This window comes from Quercus lobata, chromosome 2 (assembly GCF_001633185.2).
Source record: "Quercus lobata isolate SW786 chromosome 2, ValleyOak3.0 Primary Assembly, whole genome shotgun sequence".
NCBI lineage: Eukaryota > Viridiplantae > Streptophyta > Magnoliopsida > Fagales > Fagaceae > Quercus > Quercus lobata.
In genome coordinates this window covers 75379476-75401040 of record NC_044905.1, presented here as the reverse complement: position 1 = coordinate 75401040, position 21565 = coordinate 75379476, and the positions used below count along the sequence as shown (strand labels likewise).

The following is a 21565-nucleotide window of genomic DNA, read 5'->3' as shown; positions in this document are numbered from 1 at the left end:
AAAACTTTGCGTAAAAATAATTTTTCACATTTTTCAGTATTTGGTAATATCATAAAAAATGAGTCAAAAGAAAACTATTTTTAATCAATGTTAAAAGTATGATTTATTTTTAAGGATTGTTTTCCACTAAATTTTTTTAAAAACAATTCTATTTCACAAAAACTAAATAATAAAAGTTAAGAAATTATTTTCTAATTTATTGAAAATTACTATCAAATATAAAAAAAAAAAAGAAAAAAAAAAGAGATAATTTTATAAAACATTAACATTGAAAATAACAAAAAGATAAAACTGTCCATGGTTCATTTCCGAACCTATCCCAGACAGTGATTCATAATTCTCGTTTTATATTTTCTAGTGTCTACTCTTTAATTCTTAAACCCTTTTTTCTAAAAAGAAAAGAACAAAACAAACAACAAAATTCTTAAACCCTAAACCCTTCCCTAACTCTCTCACTCTCTCACACACACAGACTCAAAAGCCATGGCGTCCATGGCGAGAAGAGCCCACCCGCTCCTCTCCAACATTCCACACTTCCTCACATGGCGGTCCCTCGGCTTCCGCACCATTTGCTGCGGTCGCCTCGGCTTCGCCACCCAGTCTCAGCTCGACCCGGACCCGGTCGTCGCAGGCACCAAGGTCCTCGAGACATTCAGGGAGGAATTCGAGATTGGCTCGCGACTCATCTCCTTCGAGACTGGCAAGATCGCTCGCTTCGCTAATGGCTCCGTCGTTATGGGCATGGACGAGACCAAAGTCCTGTCCACCGTCGCCTCTGCCAAAGGCGACGCCGTTCGCGATTTCTTGCCACTCACTGTACCATTTCTCTCTCCCTCTCTTTCTCTCTCTCATTGGTTTGGTTTTGTTGAATGCATATATTGGTTTATTTAGTTACTGTGAATTTTCACTATAGGAAATGAATATAATGTGTAAATGTGATTTTCTTTTACTTGTTTTTTGGCAGTGGAAAATGATGTTTCTTTTGAAATTTTAGTTCTTTTAACTAATTCTAATTTAATTATACAGTTTTTTTATATTGTTTTTGTTTGCTGAGCTATTGGTTTGGTTTTGTTGAATGCACATCTGGGTGGATGATTTTTTAGTATTTCTTATTGGTCCTAGGAAAAAGGAAATGGATATTAGATGCAGAGAAATGCTATGCCTACAACATTTTCACAATAAATCCTAAGTGGCAAGTTGTTATTGAAGGTTGTTGGTGGTTAAAAAAGTAATTTAAGTAGTTTGTTCAAATTAGAACTAGTAACAACTTACCGCCTATGACTTACCACCTATGATTTGTTGTGAAAGTGTTGTGAAAATGTTGTGGATGTTGAACTTCTCTTAGGTGTAAATGTAGTTTTATTTTATTTTTTAATTTGTGGGGGTAATGAAAGAAATAAAGTTCAGGTGTATGTTTATATTTATTTGGAATTATGGACATTCAGGTTTTTGTCTGAATTTTGTTGTTGTTGGTTTTTTTGTGTTAAGTGGCACTGGAAAATGACTTTTCTTTTGAAATTTTAGTTCAATATACTTACTAGAAGGAACAAGAAAAGTATTTATTATAGAGTACAGAACAGGGACATGTGGTTTTGGAGGTGATTTTGTTGTGAATGAAAAAAAAGGTGCAGAGTTGAGGTTATGATTGACACATCTTTGACTATAACAATAAATATGAAGTCGGAGAAAAGTGAAACCAACCAAGACTGACTCAGTGATTCCAATATTATGTTTCTTCTATATTGGAAGAGAAATGTCCTACAATTTTGCTGTTAGTCGTGTGGTTTGGAAAGAGAAATCTAAAGCCCTTGATATGTTACATTTCATTTTGATGATAATGCCATATTTGTAAGATATCTATGTTGCTGTACTATCCCTAGATTGATGTTGTTTATACTTTATATTTTCATTTGATAAGATGATGCCCCTACAATCCTTGCAAGTGAATGTGTTTGGTGTGTTTGATCACTTTGTGTGTCTTACTGGATTTTGTTTTTTACAAGGTTGATTATCAAGAGAAGCAATTTGCCCAAGGTGTTATTCCAAATACGTTCATGAGGAGGGAGGGTGCTCCAAAAGAGCGCGAACTTTTATGTGGTCGTATTATCGATCGACCCATACGACCCCTATTTCCTGCTGGATTTTACCATGAGGTTCAGGTATGTTGTCACTATTCTGGTTGGTTAAAGAGCATTTTGCTAGAGTTCTCGTTTGTAACTTTTTTTTTTTACTCTTAATGTATATCCTTTAATATTGCCTGATTCATAGGTGATGGCAAGTGTGCTTTCCTCAGATGGAACACAAGATCCTGATGTAATGGCAGCGAATGCAACATCTGCTGCGCTTATGTTATCAGATATTCCCTGGGGGGGCCCCATTGGAGTGATACGCATAGGGAGGATTTCTGGGAAATTTATTGTTAACCCAACGATGGATGAGGTAAGGCTCAACCTCAGATCATAATTGTCATTGATGGATTCCTGTACATTCTGTTTTCTTGAAGTATCTCTTACATAATTGTCTTGAGGTTGTTTTAGGTCACAACATTAGGGTTTACTCAATTTTATTTTCTTCTTCCAAGTTTGCTGATCCTTAGAGACTTACTTTGAAGGCAGTCTATTTGTACAGTAATAGCTGTATTGCATATGTGGTAAAATTTAAATTTGAAATTTCATTATTTCCTTATTTCTTTCTTCATTTTATTTTTTGTTATTCTTGAATTTTTATTACCACATTGAAAGATAAATTTACAATTAGTCACTTCCCCCAAGACAAGAAATAAAGAAATAGTAAGTTATCTCGAGGGCCCTGGCTGCCAAAACCAACAAAATATAACTTAGTTCATGCCGGTAGGACATAATATTGACCTTTGCTCTGTTTCCTGAGTGTCATTTACACCTATCTCAAACTCTTAGTCTATGCTATTCGCTTTGAAATGCAATTCCACTATTTTGTTTTTTCTTATTTCCTGGATAATCAATTCTTTGTTATAATCGATTCCAGGAACTCTTTGCCAAATTTAACCAGTCTTATATTATTATTTCATAAAGAATAATTTACATTGTTTGGTTCTATAAATGCAGAATAATATAATAAATGCTCTTGCTGGTTGATAAAGTATCATATAACTAAAACATATAATATATTATATTACATTATTGACACCCCCTGAACTTTAGGGTAGTTTCACTTACACCCCCTAAACTTTTATTTTAGTCAATTTAGTACTTAAACTTTGGTACTATAGTAAATAGAAACCCTTAACTTCCCCCCCCCCCCCCCCCCCCCCAAAAAAAAAACCAAAGGCCAATTTAACCTCTTTTAAATTAAAAATGAAGGGGTCTTACTCCAACAATGCCAAGCTTTAGGGGGTTCTATTTGTTACAATACCAAAGCTTTTGTACTCAAAAAAGAAGAAGTTAAGGATTCAATTTGCTACAGTACTAAATTTTATGTACTAAATTGTCTAAAATTAAAGTTTTATTTAAACTATGTGATTATTGGTATTATCAATATGGAAGTCTACGTTCTCTTTAGATAAGTATATCCTTTCCCATCTTCTCATTTGCTTTTATTTGTTTCCTGCAGCTTAGCTTAAGTGATCTTAATTTAATATATGCCTGTACAAAGGACAAAACTTTAATGATTGACGTGCAAGCTCGTGAGATCTCAGAAAATGATCTAGAAGCTGGGTTAAGGCTGGCTCATCCTGAAGTGAGTCATGAAACTTGTCCACTCTATATATATATATACACGTATATTAATTGCTACTTAGATGCTTGACTTTGATCATTCAGGCAGTGAAATATCTTGAACCTCAAATCAGACTGGCTGCTAAAGCTGGTAAGCATAAGAAAGAATATAAATTGTCTTTGATTTCAGATAGAACGTTGGAGAAAGTTGGTAATTTGGCCGAAGCACCCATAGAGTCTGTTTTTACTGATCCTTCATACGGCAAGGTACATACCATCTCTGTTTATGGTAAATTCTATGATTTTGGGGGATTTATTTTGCTGCCCTTTCTCTCAACACACACACACAAGTCTGTGTGTGTTTGTATCTGGGTGTGTGGGAAGGTATGTTGATTTTGCCATTGATTTTTTTTTCCTTCTTTAATTTCATGTTATGTTTTAAATCCAGTTTGAACGTGGAGAGGCTTTAGATAAGATTACACAGGATGTTAGGAGATCACTTGAAGAAGAATGTGATGAAGAAAGTTTGAAAGTTCTACCCAAGACAGTAGATACAGTGAGGAAAAAGGTATCCCATGCCACTATAAATTTCTATAGAGATAAACTTATATTGAGATCCAGTAGGTTAATATCTCTCACATGCTCTCTGAAATTCTTCTACATTTTTATCATATCAGCGCCTCATAATTACTGATTATGATATGCTTAATGCATTTACCTTTCTTTTCTCTTTCTTGGAAAGTTCTAGAATAACTGCTTCAGCCAATTGAATGCTTATTCAAGAACACATTATTCTGTCTTCATTTATTTCAAAAGTTGATTATACAGCCAAGTATGTCTGTCATTTTGCAGTTGATATGTATCACTCCTTGAAAACCTTTGGAATTGTGAATTGGGTGATAGTATTAAACCATACAGTGCTCAATCTAAGACGATATAATAAAATTATATGGTATTTTGGTGTGGTCAAGAGACTTGTAGCTCAATTGGCACCTTCTTGTGTTTTCAAAGGAGACGCCTAGGATTCAAATGCCCCCTTCCCATTGTAACTATCGAATTAAAACACACACACGCGCGCGCGCGCACACACACACACACACACACATATATATATATATATATATATTGTGAAATGCACATGGAAGAGGCAGTTGGATTCTTTACTGGAGCTATAGGCCTAAGGTTTCTATTCTTTTGTTATATATCTGTTCTACATTTATGTTTATCCTGCTGTTACATCTTTGGAGGTTAGGAATTATTTATATTGTATAAATATATCAGGTTGTACGCAAAAGGATTATAAATGAAGGATTTAGAGTTGATGGGAGGCAACTTGATGAAGTGAGGCCTGTATATTGTGAAGCTGGTAGTTTTCCTATACTGCATGGGTCATCAATTTTTAATCGGGGAGATACTCAGGTGAGTATAGATGCTTTGGTGGCTTAAGAGTTAGATACTTGCACTCTGATTGTTTTGGTGTAAAATAATTTCCTTGAGAAAATGTTTTTAGTGGAAAACATTTGCTCAGAAGATGACCTGTTTTCTTGAAAATTATCCCAAAAACTTTTTATGCTGTTTTGGCACACATGGAAAATCATTAATGTTACATAGAGGTATGGTGGTGGCGATGGTAGCTTCGTAGGTATGGTGGCAATGATGGCGGCAGAGTGGGCTACAGTGGTGGTTGTCACAGAGGAGATAGAGGTGGTGGTGGCATGGCAATGATGGTGGTGGCCTGGAGAATTGGAGGGGTGAGGAAGGCACAAGAAAATGCTTTCTGGAAAATAAATTTTCTTCCTAAACAAATGGAGCATTGATTTTGGAAACAGCAAAAAGAAAAACTGAAAAAATTACTATGTTTGTGTGGTTAAGAGTTATAGGCCAAGTATAACATAGCATTACTTATAGGTTCTCTGTACTGTAACACTCGGAGCACCTGGAGATGCTCAACGCTTGGAGTCCCTTGTCGGTCCCCCAACAAAGCGCTTCATGCTTCACTACAGCTTTCCACCATTCTCAATAAATGAAGTTGGCAAACGTGTTGGACTGAACAGGCGTGAAGTTGGGCATGGTAAAACAATTTACACTTCCTATTGTCGTGTGTTGTCAACACAATTTATATTAAGATTGAATAGATGTGATTGATTTGTTTTATTTACCTTATGGGCATGCATTTAGTTGTCGCTCAAGTTCTGTTCATGCTTCTTTAGTTGTTTCTATTTTAGTTTAGTTTAGTAACTTTAGTTTTTTTTTTTTTTTTTTTTTTTTTTTTTTGCTTACTTTGATCTTAAGTTAAGTTAATTTGGATCACTACAATTTTGCTTATTCCTGGTTCCACTAATTTATAGTTTTATACACAATATTATGTATATATATATATATATTTTTTTTTTAAATAATATGTATCTCTATTTTCAGAAGCCAGAGAGTAACATTACAGCATAAAATAGGGTAGAATTGCTTTAAGTATCTACCTGGTTGAATACAGTTTATATGAAGTTATGATTGTGAGATCACCACTGCACTGTTTCACGTTTGGGCACAAAAAGTAAGAACCAAACACCTAATGGGAAAAGAGTGAACCAAGAGCAGTAATTGGGTTCTCTTAGGAGTAGTCTTTGTACATCAAGGACTGAACATGATTTTGGCCATACATTTGACTCAAATCCTGTCCAACCCGCCAGGTCAAGGATTTTAACTTTGGTTTGAATGGAATTGGCCTGCATAAAGCCAAGCTTGTGTGTGTGTGTTTAAATGAATGGCACACAGAATGACACAAGCCAAATTCATCACTTCCTTGGATATTGGATTGGTGTTCTGTTCTTGAACTCATCTCGATCTTAAGAAAGAACTTGAAGCATTCAAGATATAGGGGATGATTGAAGATTGCTTGAAACTTCTTATATTTGCTAAAAACTAAAAGTCATTTTTCCACCAATTTATGGTTGCATTTGGAAGATCACATTATATCAAACTTCAGAAGTCTAGTGATGTAAAAAATTCAGACCCTTCTGATAATTATTTAAGCCTCTCTCTAATATTGCATTCCCCCTTGGTTTTTTGTTCGAAAGGGGAAAAAAAATCACAAAGCAACAATTGGAAGCAGGAATATCATCCCACCTAAAAGAAGTTTTCTGTTTCTCTTCTGTTCTTCTTCAATTTATGTGAGCTATTGTTACATACACCATTTGCTACTTAACATCAGACTATTTTATTACTTGGATTCCTTGGTTTTCTGACCCAATGATTTCAATGAAATGCACAATATTGTTCAACAACTTAAAAATGCTTGCATCTGGAAAGAAAATTGTAAATGAAGAAAATGTTAGAAAAAGTTTAGCATAAAGCAGTTTCTGGCACTCCTTGTAGGAACTCTTGCTGAGAAAGCTCTGCTTGCTGTGTTACCTCCTGAAGATGATTTCCCCTATACGGTCCGTGTCAACTCAGAGGTCATGGCCTCAGATGGTTCAACATCAATGGCTACTGTCTGTGGAGGTATTCTTTTCCACCTGTCATAGTAGTAGTAACTCTTCCATGCCATTTTTTACTCTTAACTTTTGGTTATTTGCTTGCCAATTGAGGAATTAATTCTTATTCTAATAGGCAAATTACGTGTGTAGAGTAATTATGTGTCGGAAGTAGTTTGTATCATGTTGTGTTTGTAGGTGGATCTTTATTTTGTTTTATTTTATCTTTGATTGGAAAGTTTCACATGCACCTAGTGGGTTTTGAACCCATGACCTCACCTTTCATTTTATTCTTACAAGGAGAGGACGTGCCATTTGACCTATAGTTTATTGGCTTCTGGCATGTAGCGTAATTATGTGTTGGAAGTAGTTTGTATCATGTTATGTTTTAGGTGGATCTTTATTTTGTTTAATTTTATCTTTGATTCGTAAGTTTTACATGCACCTAGTGGGTTTTGAATCCATGACCTCACCTTCCATCTTATTCTTACAAAGGAGAGGATGTGCTATTTGAGCTATAGTTTATTGGATTCTGAGGTGATCTTTACTAATCCCTTCCTATAACCTTCAAAATCATCCATGACAGAATGTCGAGTTTGTGTTATGAATAAATATTTTGCATGATGCCAATGCCCATTAGGTCAAATGTCATTTCGTGGTGTTTCCAATAGAGATGTCTAGGGTTCAAATCCATCATTCCCCACTTAAAATGTGTATAAAAATAAATATATTGCATTATATATAAACCTTCTCATTTTGTAGGTAGTATGGCATTGATGGATGCTGGCATTCCATTACGCGAACATGTAGCTGGTGTTTCAGTGGGTCTTGTTAGTGAGGTTGACCCAACAACTGGAATGATTAAGGATTATCGTATATTGACTGATATTTTGGTAAGACTTCTACTTGGCTTCTTTGAGTCATATACTTATGCATGGTGGTTATCTGAGCTGAATTCTTTTTGATACTGTTGTTTTCTTAAGTTAAATGTTTTCAAAAGGAAATAGAGAACTTTACTTTCTCATCTTCCTAGATATTATAATAAATAATTTAATTTTTTTGGGACTTTGAATTGGCCATTGGTCATGTAGTTTTTATTTTGGGCTTTTGAGTACCATTCCAATATGTTTTGAGTTTCAAGTTTCAACTATTATGTATCTTAACAATTGGCTCGTTGCCAAGTTGTGTTAAGAGTTTGTTATATCTTGGATTTCCCTAGGGCCTGGAAGATCATCTAGGTGACATGGACTTCAAAATTGCTGGCACACGAAAAGGAGTTACAGCAATTCAGTTGGATATAAAACCTGCTGGAATTCCTTTAGATATCATTTGTGAGTGTTTAGAGCCTGCATATAAAGGTCGTCTTCAAATCCTTGACCATATGGAGCGGGAGATCAATGCACCACGTACTCAGAATGAAAGGAATTCTCCTCGTTTAGGTTGGATTTTCCCCTTTAATTGTGTTTAATTAGTTCACATTACTGTGGTGATAGTACTTTTTGAGCCTGAGAATTTATTGTGATGATGCAGCTACCTTGAAATTCAGCAATGATGCCCTACGCCGCTTGATTGGGCCTCTAGGAGCTTTAAAAAGAAAGATTGAAGAGGAAACAGGTTGATCCATACTTCAGAATACCTTATTCTTTTTCTTTTTTTCTTTTTTTTGGGGGGGGTGGGGGGGGGGGGTGGGTTGTGTATTCTCTTATTGATTTCATGAAATAACATACACAGCTGGGGGCATAGTTTTTCTTTTTTAGGGTTTGTCTCAGCCTTCCTCATGATAGTGATATTGGTACTGTTCTTCAAAGTGAAAATGTCCATGACTTCAATACTTCTTTTTGAGCAAAGATCCATGCCATTTCTCGCTCTTCATGCCATTGAAATTGAACTTAATTTATCCATGTTTTCATGCTTTTTGCATGCTTTGCAAGTTCTTGACACCAAAATTCTCTGCCTTCATAATTATATTTCCATAAACAGATTGTATCTTTGTATTAGTCCTTATAATATTTGTTCTTCCTTTCAGTTAACAAAATCTACTCTTCTTCATAAGCAACCTTGCACTTTTGCTGTTTTCTTATTATCGCTTATTTGATTAAACAAACTTTTGTACTGTAATTTTAATTTATGATAGTTGATTTTCTATTAGATGTATTTTATATATGTAATAAGAATGAACTAGTGTCTCATTAGCAGCTATGAAAGAAAATAGACACTTTTAAACATATTTGAAAGTTTTTTTTAATATTTCTAATATATGGATATTTATTTAAGTCACTGTTGTATTTAAGATAGAAAAACCATCAGCTTTGTTTGATATACTTGCTTAGCTAAAGATTTGTTTTGATATTGCTATACTGAGATTATGAGAATCAATTCATGGTTGTGTTAACTTATGACCACCTATCAAATTATCATGTCATATGCCTGCCATTATCCAGGTGCACGAATGTCTGTAAGCGATGGAACACTTACCATAGTTGCTAAGAATCAAGCTGTAATGGAAAAAGTATTAGAAAAGGTAAATCTTACTTTTAATCGAAGTATTACATTTCGAATTTGGACTGAAAATGTGGGGTTTTTTTGGGTCAGTAGTGTGTGCGTGTTTTTAAGTAGGTTTTAAGTTTAATGGATAGCAGAATCTGTTCCAGTAATAATTGAAATTTTTCTTCAGAACTTTTAACAGTACTGCCTCAGGGAGAATAAAACAAAGGAAAATAAAATGAAGTTCAGAGAGAGAGAGAGAGTAGAAAATTAAAAAATTTCTTCATCAGCTTCCTTGTGATTGTTTGGCTGTTGTTTTTTTTTTTTTTTTTTAAATTGAAACAAAGTTTGATGACTACCTCATGCTTTTTAAACAGGAATACAACTCTTGTTTAAGTTGGTTCAGTTCTGGGTACTTTTTGAACCTGACTCTGACTATAGTCAGATAACCCTAATCTAGACTGGGCCAATCTTCAAAATAAAACAGAACCAACCGAAACTATTTTGGGTCAGTCTCCATGTGGAAATAATTGGCATAACATATACTTTTTCCATGTGGCTCACAGTTAGCCTGTAGTGATGACATACGTATTTCTGCTGTGTGTTTGGTGCCTTAATCATTTTATTCTGCTGCGCAGGTTGATTTTATTGTAGGCCGTGAAATTGAAATCGGAGGGATCTATAAAGGTGTTGTAAGTTCAATAAAAGAATATGGTGCATTTGTGGAGTTTAATGGTGGCCAGCAAGGCCTTCTACACATTTCTGAGCTGTCACATGAACCGGTATGTTAAATGGATGGATTAGTGTTTCTTGAGTCCCTAGTGCTCATTGCACTACATCCCCATTGTAGCTCCCTCTTTTTCTTTTCAAATGGTTTGTTTGCTCTGTTGAATTTTCTATAACTGAGCATTCTCTGTTATAAATCTAATGTATAATTGCTTGAACCTGTATTTATTCATTTCACTGTTGGCATAAATTAAGAGATTGTACCTTATGGTGGGGGTTGAAAAGGAATGGGAATTTTGATGTTCACTCTTTTTATGATGCCTTAAGGGGCCTCTGCAATAAGATTTTCCCATGGAAGAGTACTTGGTTCGTTAAGACCCCAAGGAGGGTTTCTTTTTTTGTATGGACGGGGAAGACCCTTACTTGTGACAATCTTATTTAGAGGATAATCATGGAGGGAACATAATCGTCGTACTTTTGAGGATGAGGAAGTTTCAGGGATACAATTGATAGAGCCGTTTGCTAGATTGTTGTTTGACTGGTCTTAGGTGTAGGGTTTCACTAATAGTAACTCATTTGAGTTTTTTGAATCATTATCTTTCTGTACATGAAGTAGTCTTGTAAAATAAAGTTACTTTTTTATTAAAAAAAATATTTATAATGGGATTTACAAAATTTGAAAATAGGTAAATCATCAATTTATTACATTTATATTTTGAAATTGAATTTCATATCAATATAATTGATTGCTCCAATCTCTTGATTTAGTTCAAGTAATCAGTTCCTTGATTTCATCTTCAATTTGTTGAAAATGTCATACTTTCCAACACTTTCATTATACCGGGTTGTAAACAGTCGTGGGAGCTCTTATTCCACTTAACAATTTTGCATATAAAGATTATTAGCATCAATACACACAAATAGCATCAGGAATTCTGTATTGTTGCATTTTCTAATGTTATTATTTGTTTCTTCATTAATTTTACCTCTTTCCTTTGATCAGGTCTCTCGGATATCAGATGTGGTTTCTGTTGGCCAGCAGCTTTCTTTGATGTGCATAGGACAGGATGTTCGTGGTAATATTAAATTATCCCTTAAAGCTACTTCACCTCGACCAGGAGCAGACACAAATAATGTGGTGGACGGATCTGTTCCACCTGTGAAAGAAGAACCTAATATATGGGCATCAGTTGGGGATGTCTCTAATGAACAAGAGAATGAGAATTCCCCATTAGAGGAGTTGTCAGGGAGCAAATCCGAAATGATTGGGGTAAACCCCTCTACTTCCTCAATATCACCAATTCTGATTAGAAGTGCTGCAGAGTGCGATGAAGAGGAAAAATCTGCTGCTTTGAATCAGAATCCCATGAGTGCCACTAGGAATGTTTGTGCTTCAAAATCAAATTGCAAGTCGAAAAAATCGTCTCCTGAGGATCATGCAAATGAGTCACCATTTTCTAATTCTGGTCTTTTTCCAACTAAGAATGTTAAGAAGTCAAAACGTGTCTTGCAAAAGGAAGGAGAGATAGATTTCAATTCTATCCTCAAAAGTCTAGATGCCGATGGGAACAAGCACAATTCATCCCACACACATACTATGAATGGCTCAACTGACCAGGAGGATGAAGTTGAGGCTCCTATAACTGCAAAAAAACTGAAGATTGGAACAAAAGTTACTGCCAAGGTTTATCAAATTCGTGCACGTGGGTTGGTCCTTGATTTGGGTGGAGGACTTCGTGGCATGTATCGGTTTGAGGTACGTGTTGTCTTGTTTTACTTTTGAAGTAGCTTGATCCTTTTTTTTTCCTCCAGTTTTACCCTCAAATGTACCTCCCTTCTTCCCACTCCATTTGGAATCAAGAAAGCCCTTTGTTAAGCCTTTTGGCTTGGTTTCATAAATCTTATATAGCCAGGCCCTATATAGGCCATAATTTTGCTAAGTTATATGCCACCATGTCTTGTCTCACCAGCTGATAGCCCTTCTACACCACCTCTCCCCTGAGTAGTGCTGATTAGCTGGTTACATAATTTGACCAATCTTTCTTCTTTTCATCAATTTGTGCTACTGCCGACTTTTCATGGATATGCCATATTTCAATTTTGTTGTTTCGTTTGCCTTGATAGTCGTTAATCTCAACATCCCATTTCACTGATGGTAGGCTGGTCGTTGCTTCCTCTTTCCCTCTATAGGTTTTATTTATTTATTTTGGGCATACAAAAACCATACAAGTTGGAATGAAAACAGTTATATTTTCTTTCCCAAACTCCTACCCCATCCAAAGGATGATTTAAGAAGCATGTCTGGAGCAGCTATGGGGCAACTAGCAAAGAAACTGGTTTGTTGTTGAGCATTGAAATGACAAAAAATATAAATGCCTATTGACCAAGATAGAATGCAATTTTTTAAACATTTGGGTCATTGAAAATTTCTTTCTTCTTTGAAACTGGTGTGTTTATTTAAAAATGCCTTGTTTTTGCCATGCAGACTGATGGAAAGGAGGATTTTGAGGTAGGTGATGAGTTAAGAGTTGAGTGTTCAAGCTTTTCTAGCAAGGGGATTCCAGTAGTATCTTTGGTGGATGATCAATAGTATTATGTTAGTGATTCTTTTATAAATGAGAACAGCAAGATAAATGATTTGAAGATGTTCCTGTTCTGGTTGGGATATGCTAAATTTTGGCAAATTTTTTTTGCTGGAGAGTACAGACAGATGAATTTTGCATATGTTCTTATATTCTGATGGGAAAGGAGAGAGGACTTAGCAAGATTTTATGGCCTGCCTAATCAGTAAGAATATCAGGAATGCAGGCGCTTGGTTCAAGTTCAATTCTATGGGAAAGCTTCCCAATTTCTGCGACCAGATAACAGAGTTGTGTTTTAGAAATACAAAACACATGATTAGGCAACTTGACCTAAAGTCCTGATTAGGTAGGTAGGTATCTTTTCTATGCATCTTATTGTAAATTTTGGTTTCTGTTTGTTAGTGATACATTATAGCAACCTTTAACTCTATCAAAAGGGATGACAAAGTGCATATATCTATAGAGAAAACAGAGGAATATTACAAATGATGATGGTTTTGACCTTTCAAACAATTTTGTTCTTTCTATGGTAAGTTTATGTTGTTTGTTCTTCAGATTATATCATTTGAATTTGGGGTGAAATAACTAGTGATATGAAGAAAAAAGAGCTGGGATTAACATTCTAGATTTTGTTTCATTACCATACATGTATTCGTGGTTCAGAATTTTTCATGCATTTATGGATTGAATTGTTCTGCTGAAATTCTTTGAGCAAAACATATCATGTTCTAAGGATGGTTCTCTAGGTCCATTAAACTCCAGGAAACCGATTCATTGCCCAAACATGATTTATGGAGGCTTCCATTTCCATGTTCTCTAGCAAAATCACCGCATTACAGCTGATTCAGAATGGCCATTATGCTGACTTTTTCTACAATCACAATCAACATTGCCTTGAGTTCAGATAGCTTGAAAGAACTAAAGATGTCAATTTGCATGAAGAAGCTACAGAACAATTTGACAACCATTCTAGGGATAATTATCACGTGTCTTGGCGTTGGATAGGCCAGTACAACATACAATTAATGAGCGATTCTGAAGTTAGGGATACACTTTCTTTGCAGTTTCCACCTTTATCCATTTTTATACATTATACAAGATTGTTCTTAGTTACAAATATAAAACCCATTTTTGAAGGTAATGTTTTGTGAATTAAAATATGTGTACTATCGAAAAACTTAAGTTATTATTTTATGGAAAAAAAAAATAGAGCTCCATTGGAAGCATCCAAACCATGGGCCTTCTACTTTGAATTAATCCTGATTTTGAAATGTTCAAAAAGGCCATAATGGGCGTCATTTCGTTTTCTTGGTGACAAAGGTAAAAATTTTCACGCTTAGTTGGTTATATATTTGTTAGTTTTTTTTTTTTTTTGGCCAATCCCTTCTCTAACAAAACCACACAAATTTAACACCACCGGTATAACCATGCTAACTATAGTAAAAAAGAAACCAAAATACCAAAAAAACCAAAAAATCATAACCACAAAATTAACAATAATCAAAACTCAGAACCCCATATCTTACCACTCTCTTTTCTCTCATGCATGGCTGCCAATTTTTTGTGTTTGATCTTCTTCATCATCCACTTTTCAATTCAGGTAGCTCATGCAGACCCACGTTTGGACGTGGTAGCGCGCTCATGCAGCCATACGAAAGCACACAACGCATCAATGTACGTGGATACATATTGGAAGATAATGGCGAGCATGGAAGAAGATATAAAGCGCAATAAGTTTTCGTTTGAAGAAGTGGGTGAGGGACCTAACCGACTCCATGTGTTTGCGCAGTGCATGGCTGATCTTTCCGGTGATGAATGTGAAGAATGCTTCAACCGTGTGAAGACCCTTTTCGCTAGTTGCTTTCCTTCCATAGGTGGTCGGGTATATGCTGATGGGTGCTTTATCAGGGTAGAGAATTATAGTTTCTATGAAGAAACTGTTGGACCTGATGCTTTGAAGGTAATTTATATATATAAATATATATATATATATATATATTTATATCTATATATTGGTTTATGTTAAATTGCACTCATACATCTTGTTATTAAGAAGGAAAATGTGTCATTTGAGATCAGGCTAATAACCAGGGGAATATGAAATTCATTAAAAAGAAACTATTGTTAAGAATTCGTTTCAAGTAAAATGAGTAAAGTATGAAATAGGAATTTGTTATGATCGTTTTGCTCTTTTTTTTTGGCTAGTTTGTAGGGAATTGTTGTTTTGAGAGTTTTATAATATAGGTGATAGATAAAATAAATGTTATGTCCACAATATTTTTATTTTTATTTTTTATACACAATATTTTCACAAGTGGTAAGTTATTATTGGTTATAATTTAATCCTACCACTAAAATTACTTCTTTACCCACCAATAATAACTCATAACATTAACAACCTGACATATATGATTTGTTATGAAAATAACATTTCTCGATAATAAAGGCTATATGTTGGGGTTTGCATGGATCAAGTTGAGGAGTTTTTTCAATCCAACCTACTATGATGGGATTGAAAAAACCCAACCCAACCCAACACATCACAGGAGTTCAACCCAACCCAACCCAACTAGGTTGGACCCAAGGATTGGATAGTTTTTTTATTTATTATTATAATAATATTAATTGATCATCAAAACAACACCAACACAAATAAGAACAAATTTGCAACCTAATAAACCCTAATTCAAATAACCTAATATACCTATGTATAACATCAAACTAACACAAACTATTTTATTAATGTTTCAAATTAAGTTCAAACTAACACAAATAAAAACTAGATTTATAACTGTTCAAACTATTGGTAGTACATCAAACAACACAAATAATCAAACCAAATATTTCTATTAGATACCCCTGCCATTTGAAAATTCTAAGTAATAGCACCATCATACACAAATTATTAAACCAAATGACATTGCATTTAGTTAGTAAAATATCAAATAGTTCAATCTGTACTCAGTTGAGATACAAAATAAACATAAATTAGTTTTATTATTCTACGATTAGTAGTATATTATATAATTATCCCAACTCAATTGATAAATAAAAAAGTAAATAACAATATTATATAATAAATTTTTTAAAATATATATTTTTTAAATATAAGTGGGTTGGGTTGGATTATGCAGATTTGTGAATCTATTGACCCAAACCTAAACTGACCCACTGTAATTTTTTCTTTTGATAATCCAACCTAATCGATCAACCCTTAAAAACCAACTCAACCTAACCAGTTGGGTTAAATCAAGTCAATTTTGGCAGATTAGCAGGTTGGTTGCACAACTTTAGCTACATGACAAAAAACTTGTAACTCATTAGTGTTATTTGGTCTCCCCTCTGACAAAAACCGGAATTCGAATTCCCCTCCTCCACTTGTAACAATTATAAAAAACAAAAATACAAACTACATTCTTCCTATTACAAATGGATAAAATAAATCACTACATTATATTAGGGAAATAACACACCACTAGCACAATCCCAATACTTGATATGCTGCATTAGTGTGGGTAACACTTAGGTACATTTCCTTAGGTACTATATATTAGATTCCTCAATTAACTTTGAAAACATGGTTGCGTACTTGCATTAACCAATGAAACACAAACATAATAATTTTTTTCCCAGTGATAATTACATTCAATATAATTAAGTATTTATAATTAATTTTTTTGGGCAATTTATTTGTACTTAATTAGAACTTAATATAATTGATATAAAGAATTGCATCAAAGTTTTACCCCATTTGTATTAGTATTAGGATTGTAAATGAATTAAGTTGCTTATGAACACTTTGGGCTCAACTTTTGAAAAATTCTAATAAACAAATTAAGCCTAAGCCCAAGCCCAAATTATCGTTTGACTATTAATTGAGTCATGTTCAAACATAATTATTTGAGAACAAACTTGGTTCAAGTGGAAACCTATTAATAATGACCTTTTTTTGTGGTGTCTTATGCCTTTGTCTTGAAATTTATCTCTTCCTCTCCTACTATCAACCATAAAAAATATATATATATATATATATTAAAAAAAAAAAAAACTAAGAATGAGGGTTTTTTCCCCAAAGAGAATATGAGGTGTTTTTTTTTTAATAGATAAAGAGAATATGAACTTGATTTGAGTATATATAATACAATATTATACATTTTTTTATGTATTCACATATAAAAATATTTTTTGATAGGGTTGAGGGGTTGAGAGTTTGAGATTAGATTATGCAAGATTATAAATAAGTTCATAAGATATCAAATTATTATTGGTACTTTCTTATAATTTTTATGGTGAAAATTAATTATATATAATTTTTAACAATAAGAGGCCAATAAATCTAATTGTTATAGCTTAAAAAAATTAATTTTATATTAAATTACAAATTACACTCTCAAAATATGTCTAAAATTTAATTCAGTCATGAAACTTTTGATTTTTTCATTTTAATTTTATAATTTCTTTTCTTTTCTTTTTTCAATGTAGTCATTGTGCCTGCCACTGTTAAGGGAATTACCTTTAAGTGTCCCAAAACAAGTTTTGATCAAAATAGTGAAATAAAACTAGATAATTGGATATAATGGGAAACTTAAGTAGAGCTAAGACCTAAGTTTTAACCTTCCATTTACATCTTCCAATACAACAATATCATCTCACATTATTTATTTTTCAAAAGAATAAAATAAGTAAAGATTACCACGAGAAAGAAGGCAGCTTTAATTGCTATGAGAATGGATAATATATATATATATATATATATGCATTTGCAGGCAACTCAAGTCACTTCTTCTTTTTTATATTTTAATTTATTTTTTAAGAATAGTGAATAGGGTTTTAATGAAATTGTGATCACGTCTATTAGTTTCTATTCTTTCATCTTAAAAAATATGATAAGACATTGTAAATTGGGGGTGTTAAACAGTATCCCTATAGAATTTATACTCATTAGAAACTCCTTATATCTAATTAATTCAAATAATATAATTTTAACTATATTATAGTTGTCAACTATTAACATAAATTTGTGAAAGGTTAAATATATAAATATATATATATATATATATATCTCTTAGTGTTGATGTGTATTATATATGAAGAAAGAATAAATTGTGTGAACAGGCTCAACTTGTTCAACAAGGATATGAATAAGTTTGAACTTGTAAATAGCTAATGAGTTTGAACTTTAAACTTGGTTTGTGTTCAAAATAAAATTAAAGTAACCAATTTTGAATATTTAATACTCGACTTGACTTGTTTACTGCCCAAATTAGCAAGTTCAATATAAAAAACCCGTAGCATGCTTGTTAAAAGGATGTTAAGAATATGGGCTGTGTATAATCAGACACTTTGAGCCTTAAGATACAAATACATTTTCAAGATGCAGTATTAATTGACATGAATCTCCATGATAACGCTCGTGTGCTTTTCTGCGTGGTTTTATATAGCTTTATTTTGTCTTTTACAACAATCATGAACCCAATCCTCGCTGATTTTCCTTCATCTAATATGCTACTCTTTTTGGGGATTAATTGGACATAGAGATGCAGTAATAGTTTTGACAGAAGTCAAATATTCAAGGACACGGCAAAGGATTTAGTCTATAAGATAGCAAAACAAGCACCAGATAGTCGAGGATTTGCAGTAGAGCGTCAGAAATTGCCTGCGGGTTCATCAGTCTATGCTATGGCTAATTGCTGGAAAACTATGGACCATAATATGTGTTCTTCCTGCCTGGTAAATGCAGCCATGGTTTCCTTATCTTGCCTACCATCAACAGATAGCCGTGTGATGAATGCAGGCTGCTTTATTCGTTACTCTGATTATGACTTCACCAATGGCCCTGATTCTGATGCAGCTGTAGGTCAGTTCTTAATCATTTAATCTTGGTAATATTAGTTCTGGTTACCGCAACCGTGTCAAGGAATGCTCTGTCCTATGGGGGACAAGACCATTGCAACAATATCCTTCCAATGTAATTTGAGCAAGACGCATATCAACATATGTTTTTATATTCACTAAGTGCCGATATAAATCTCAAGTTCTGTAGGTTTATTCATTGCTCCTGGTACCTGAATAAATTTTATAATGTACAGCCCATGTTATTATCCCAAACCATGTCATATTGGCATATGTTATTAAGATTTTTTTATTTTTTATTTTTTGATGGTGAAGTATACATCTCACTGCTACATTTCACCTGTGCAAACGCCCTTCCAAGCACTTTTATGTTGTAAACATTATATGATAGTGCCTCCTTTATTTGCCTTTTCTTCTCGATGTTGAGGGTTTCTTTTTTCTCATATTTAATTTTGGACCTTATCTAATTTCAAAATTTACTTGTTGAATCTCTTGTAGATACCATATTTTCATATGTCTCATATGCTCTCGGTGCCATTGCTTCCTGTGCTTTGGTGATTGTAATTGGATTCTGTGCTGGTAGAACTGTATACAGACGAAAGAATCACAAAAGAAGAGTAAAAGGTAATGTTAAATGAAATTGCATATTACTGATTCCTTCGCTTTTGTTTCATTCTTCCTCACAATAACACTACTTTAATAGTTTATCTATATATGCTCACATTCTAGTAAATAATTTCCTCTCATCATCAAAAATATGTTTTTGTATCCAAAGGAAAGGAACCGTTCTTATCAGATTCAAACAGAAGCTTGCAGATCTTGCAGTTTCAGTTCTCAACCTTAGAAAAAGCAACTGACAGCTTTGATCAAGCCCACAAGCTTGGTCATGGAGGAAATGGTGAAGTGTTTAAGGTATGTGTATTAAGTGCCTTCTATGTCTAAATTTCCTAATTCCATTTCTCTAATTTATTATATATGCATATTTGAATAGGGAACCTTAGCTGATGGTAGAGAAATCGCGATTAAACGATTATACATAAGAGGAAGAGCTAATACAAACGAGGTTTACAATGAAATGGATATCATTAGCAGAGCCCAACATAAGAACTTGGTTCGTTTCCTGGGTTGCTGCTTCACCAATACAGACAGCTTCCTTGTCTATGAATTCCTTGCAAACAGAAGCCTTGACAGTATCCTATTTGGTAATAACTTCAAACTCAATCTCATCTCTTTGGGTAGGATCAGACAAATGATAATTGCGATGGCAATTGGCAATTAGATAGTATGTAATAAATCTAATCTAATGTAAATTATCCTAGTCATCTATTTGGTGAGTGTTGTGTTAGTTAGAATTATGGTTATGTGATTAAATTCATTATTTCCTAATAGCTTAAGTTTTTGGGACAATCGGTAATTTAATAGTGTTTATGTGTTCACGTAAGAGATCTAGTTATAAGTATAATCTTGTGGATAATGGAATCAATTTATATAACATGTTTAACTAACTACTGTTGGTTTCTTAGTAATTATGAATTCATGTTCCTTCTAGTGTAAAATATCTTGATGAATCTTTTGCTACCCATGGAAGATAGACCCAGAGAAGAAGACGGAACTAGATTGGAATAGAAGGCTTGGAATAATCATTGGAACAGCCGAAGGTTTGGAGTACCTCCACAAAGGCTGTCAATTTCGGATAATTCATAGAGACATCAAAGCAAGCAACATTCTATTAGACTTGAAACATAAACCAAAAATTGCTGATTTTGGCCTAGCAAGGTTTTATTCATGTGACAAAAGCCTCATCAGCACTGCCATTGTCGGCACATTGTAAGTATGCTTATTTAATAGTATTCTTCTTATTCTTCATAACTTCTAGTCAGGTATTTAGAACTTGAATTCTGTTGAATCCTTCACTATACTAACAAAAACTCTCTCTTGTTAATGCTTGAAAGAGGTTACATGGCTCCTGAATACCTTGCTCAAGGAAGACTAACTGAAAAAGTAGATGTCTATAGCTTTGGGGTTCTAGTGCTTGAAATAGTCAGCGGTGTGAAGAACAGTGAATTTCATCCTACAGAAACATTTGAGACTCTTGTTATTAATGTAAATTTTCTCATAACCTTGCTTAATACTTGTGTGTATGTGCATTTGAGCAGCTTCTGTCTTTGTATATGCAACACATTTAGTCTAGGGACACAATTTTTTTCACAACTTGACATCTTAGCAAATTGTGAGAAGGATCTTGAAAAAAGTTGTCCCTAACATTTCTCTTGTATTCATTGCCATTTTTAGTTTCATTTTTTGTTTGAATGTAGGCTTGGAAGCACTTCCAATCAAATACAGTATTTGAGATTATAGATGAAAGCATAATGATGGAAGACGTTGGAGAAATCACAAGAGTTGTTCAGGTGGGTCTATTGTGTACTCAAGAATCACCATCTTTACGTCCTAGCATGACAACAGTAATTCAAATGCTTAAAGAAAAGGATTTCCATTTGCCAGTGCCATCCAAGCCTCCTTTCGCGGATGAATGTGCAAGATTATCTTCATCATTTGACTCTTCATGTCATCATAGACAAACTTCTTGTTTATCTGATTTATGTACATTCCACAGTTTTAAAAAATGTGACCCTGAATAATTCCTCTTTGATTTTCATTAGGCTTTCCTTCTCTCCCTTTCCCTCTATTTTTTGGGATCATTTCTCATGTTATTTATGTTTGCAATGCTTGACAAAGACAAGATGCAGCATATTTAACAATG

General features: G+C 33.9%; 2 protein-coding genes across 2 annotated transcripts; both read left to right on the top strand.

Annotated features, from left to right (window-relative positions):
* Nucleotides 1-373: 373 nt before the first annotated feature.
* LOC115976621 (polyribonucleotide nucleotidyltransferase 2, mitochondrial) lies at nucleotides 374-13505 on the top strand. Its single transcript, XM_031098037.1, has 16 exons — nucleotides 374-816; nucleotides 2004-2159; nucleotides 2269-2439; nucleotides 3589-3714; nucleotides 3798-3959; nucleotides 4141-4260; nucleotides 4974-5111; nucleotides 5601-5763; nucleotides 7062-7187; nucleotides 7922-8052; nucleotides 8379-8598; nucleotides 8690-8773; nucleotides 9601-9680; nucleotides 10282-10425; nucleotides 11373-12125; nucleotides 12855-13505. Exons 1-16 carry the CDS (start codon nucleotides 484-486, stop codon nucleotides 12957-12959), a joined length of 3012 nt encoding a protein of 1003 aa, XP_030953897.1. The 5' UTR covers nucleotides 374-483; the 3' UTR covers nucleotides 12960-13505.
* Nucleotides 13506-14503: 998 nt separating this feature from the next.
* Nucleotides 14504-21565, top strand: LOC115978268 (putative cysteine-rich receptor-like protein kinase 43). Its single transcript, XM_031100292.1, has 8 exons — nucleotides 14504-14911; nucleotides 18487-18808; nucleotides 19303-19428; nucleotides 19580-19716; nucleotides 19796-20006; nucleotides 20397-20631; nucleotides 20757-20907; nucleotides 21120-21565. Exons 1-8 carry the CDS (start codon nucleotides 14624-14626, stop codon nucleotides 21441-21443), a joined length of 1794 nt encoding a protein of 597 aa, XP_030956152.1. The 5' UTR covers nucleotides 14504-14623; the 3' UTR covers nucleotides 21444-21565.

Bases quoted from the DNA above. Each gene is read 5' to 3' on its own strand.
- LOC115978268 (XM_031100292.1), top strand. From the start codon at position 14,624: ATGTACGTGGATACATATTGGAAGATAATGGCGAGCATGGAAGAAGAT. The intron at 19,429-19,579 runs GTAATGTTAAAT...TTGTATCCAAAG, and splicing joins TCACAAAAGAAGAGTAAAAG to GAAAGGAACCGTTCTTATCA. The intron at 20,908-21,119 runs GTAAATTTTCTC...GTTTGAATGTAG, and splicing joins TTGAGACTCTTGTTATTAAT to GCTTGGAAGCACTTCCAATC.
- LOC115976621 (XM_031098037.1), top strand. From the start codon at position 484: ATGGCGTCCATGGCGAGAAGAGCCCACCCGCTCCTCTCCAACATTCCA. The intron at 2,440-3,588 runs GTAAGGCTCAAC...TGTTTCCTGCAG, and splicing joins TTAACCCAACGATGGATGAG to CTTAGCTTAAGTGATCTTAA. The intron at 5,764-7,061 runs GTAAAACAATTT...CACTCCTTGTAG, and splicing joins CAGGCGTGAAGTTGGGCATG to GAACTCTTGCTGAGAAAGCT.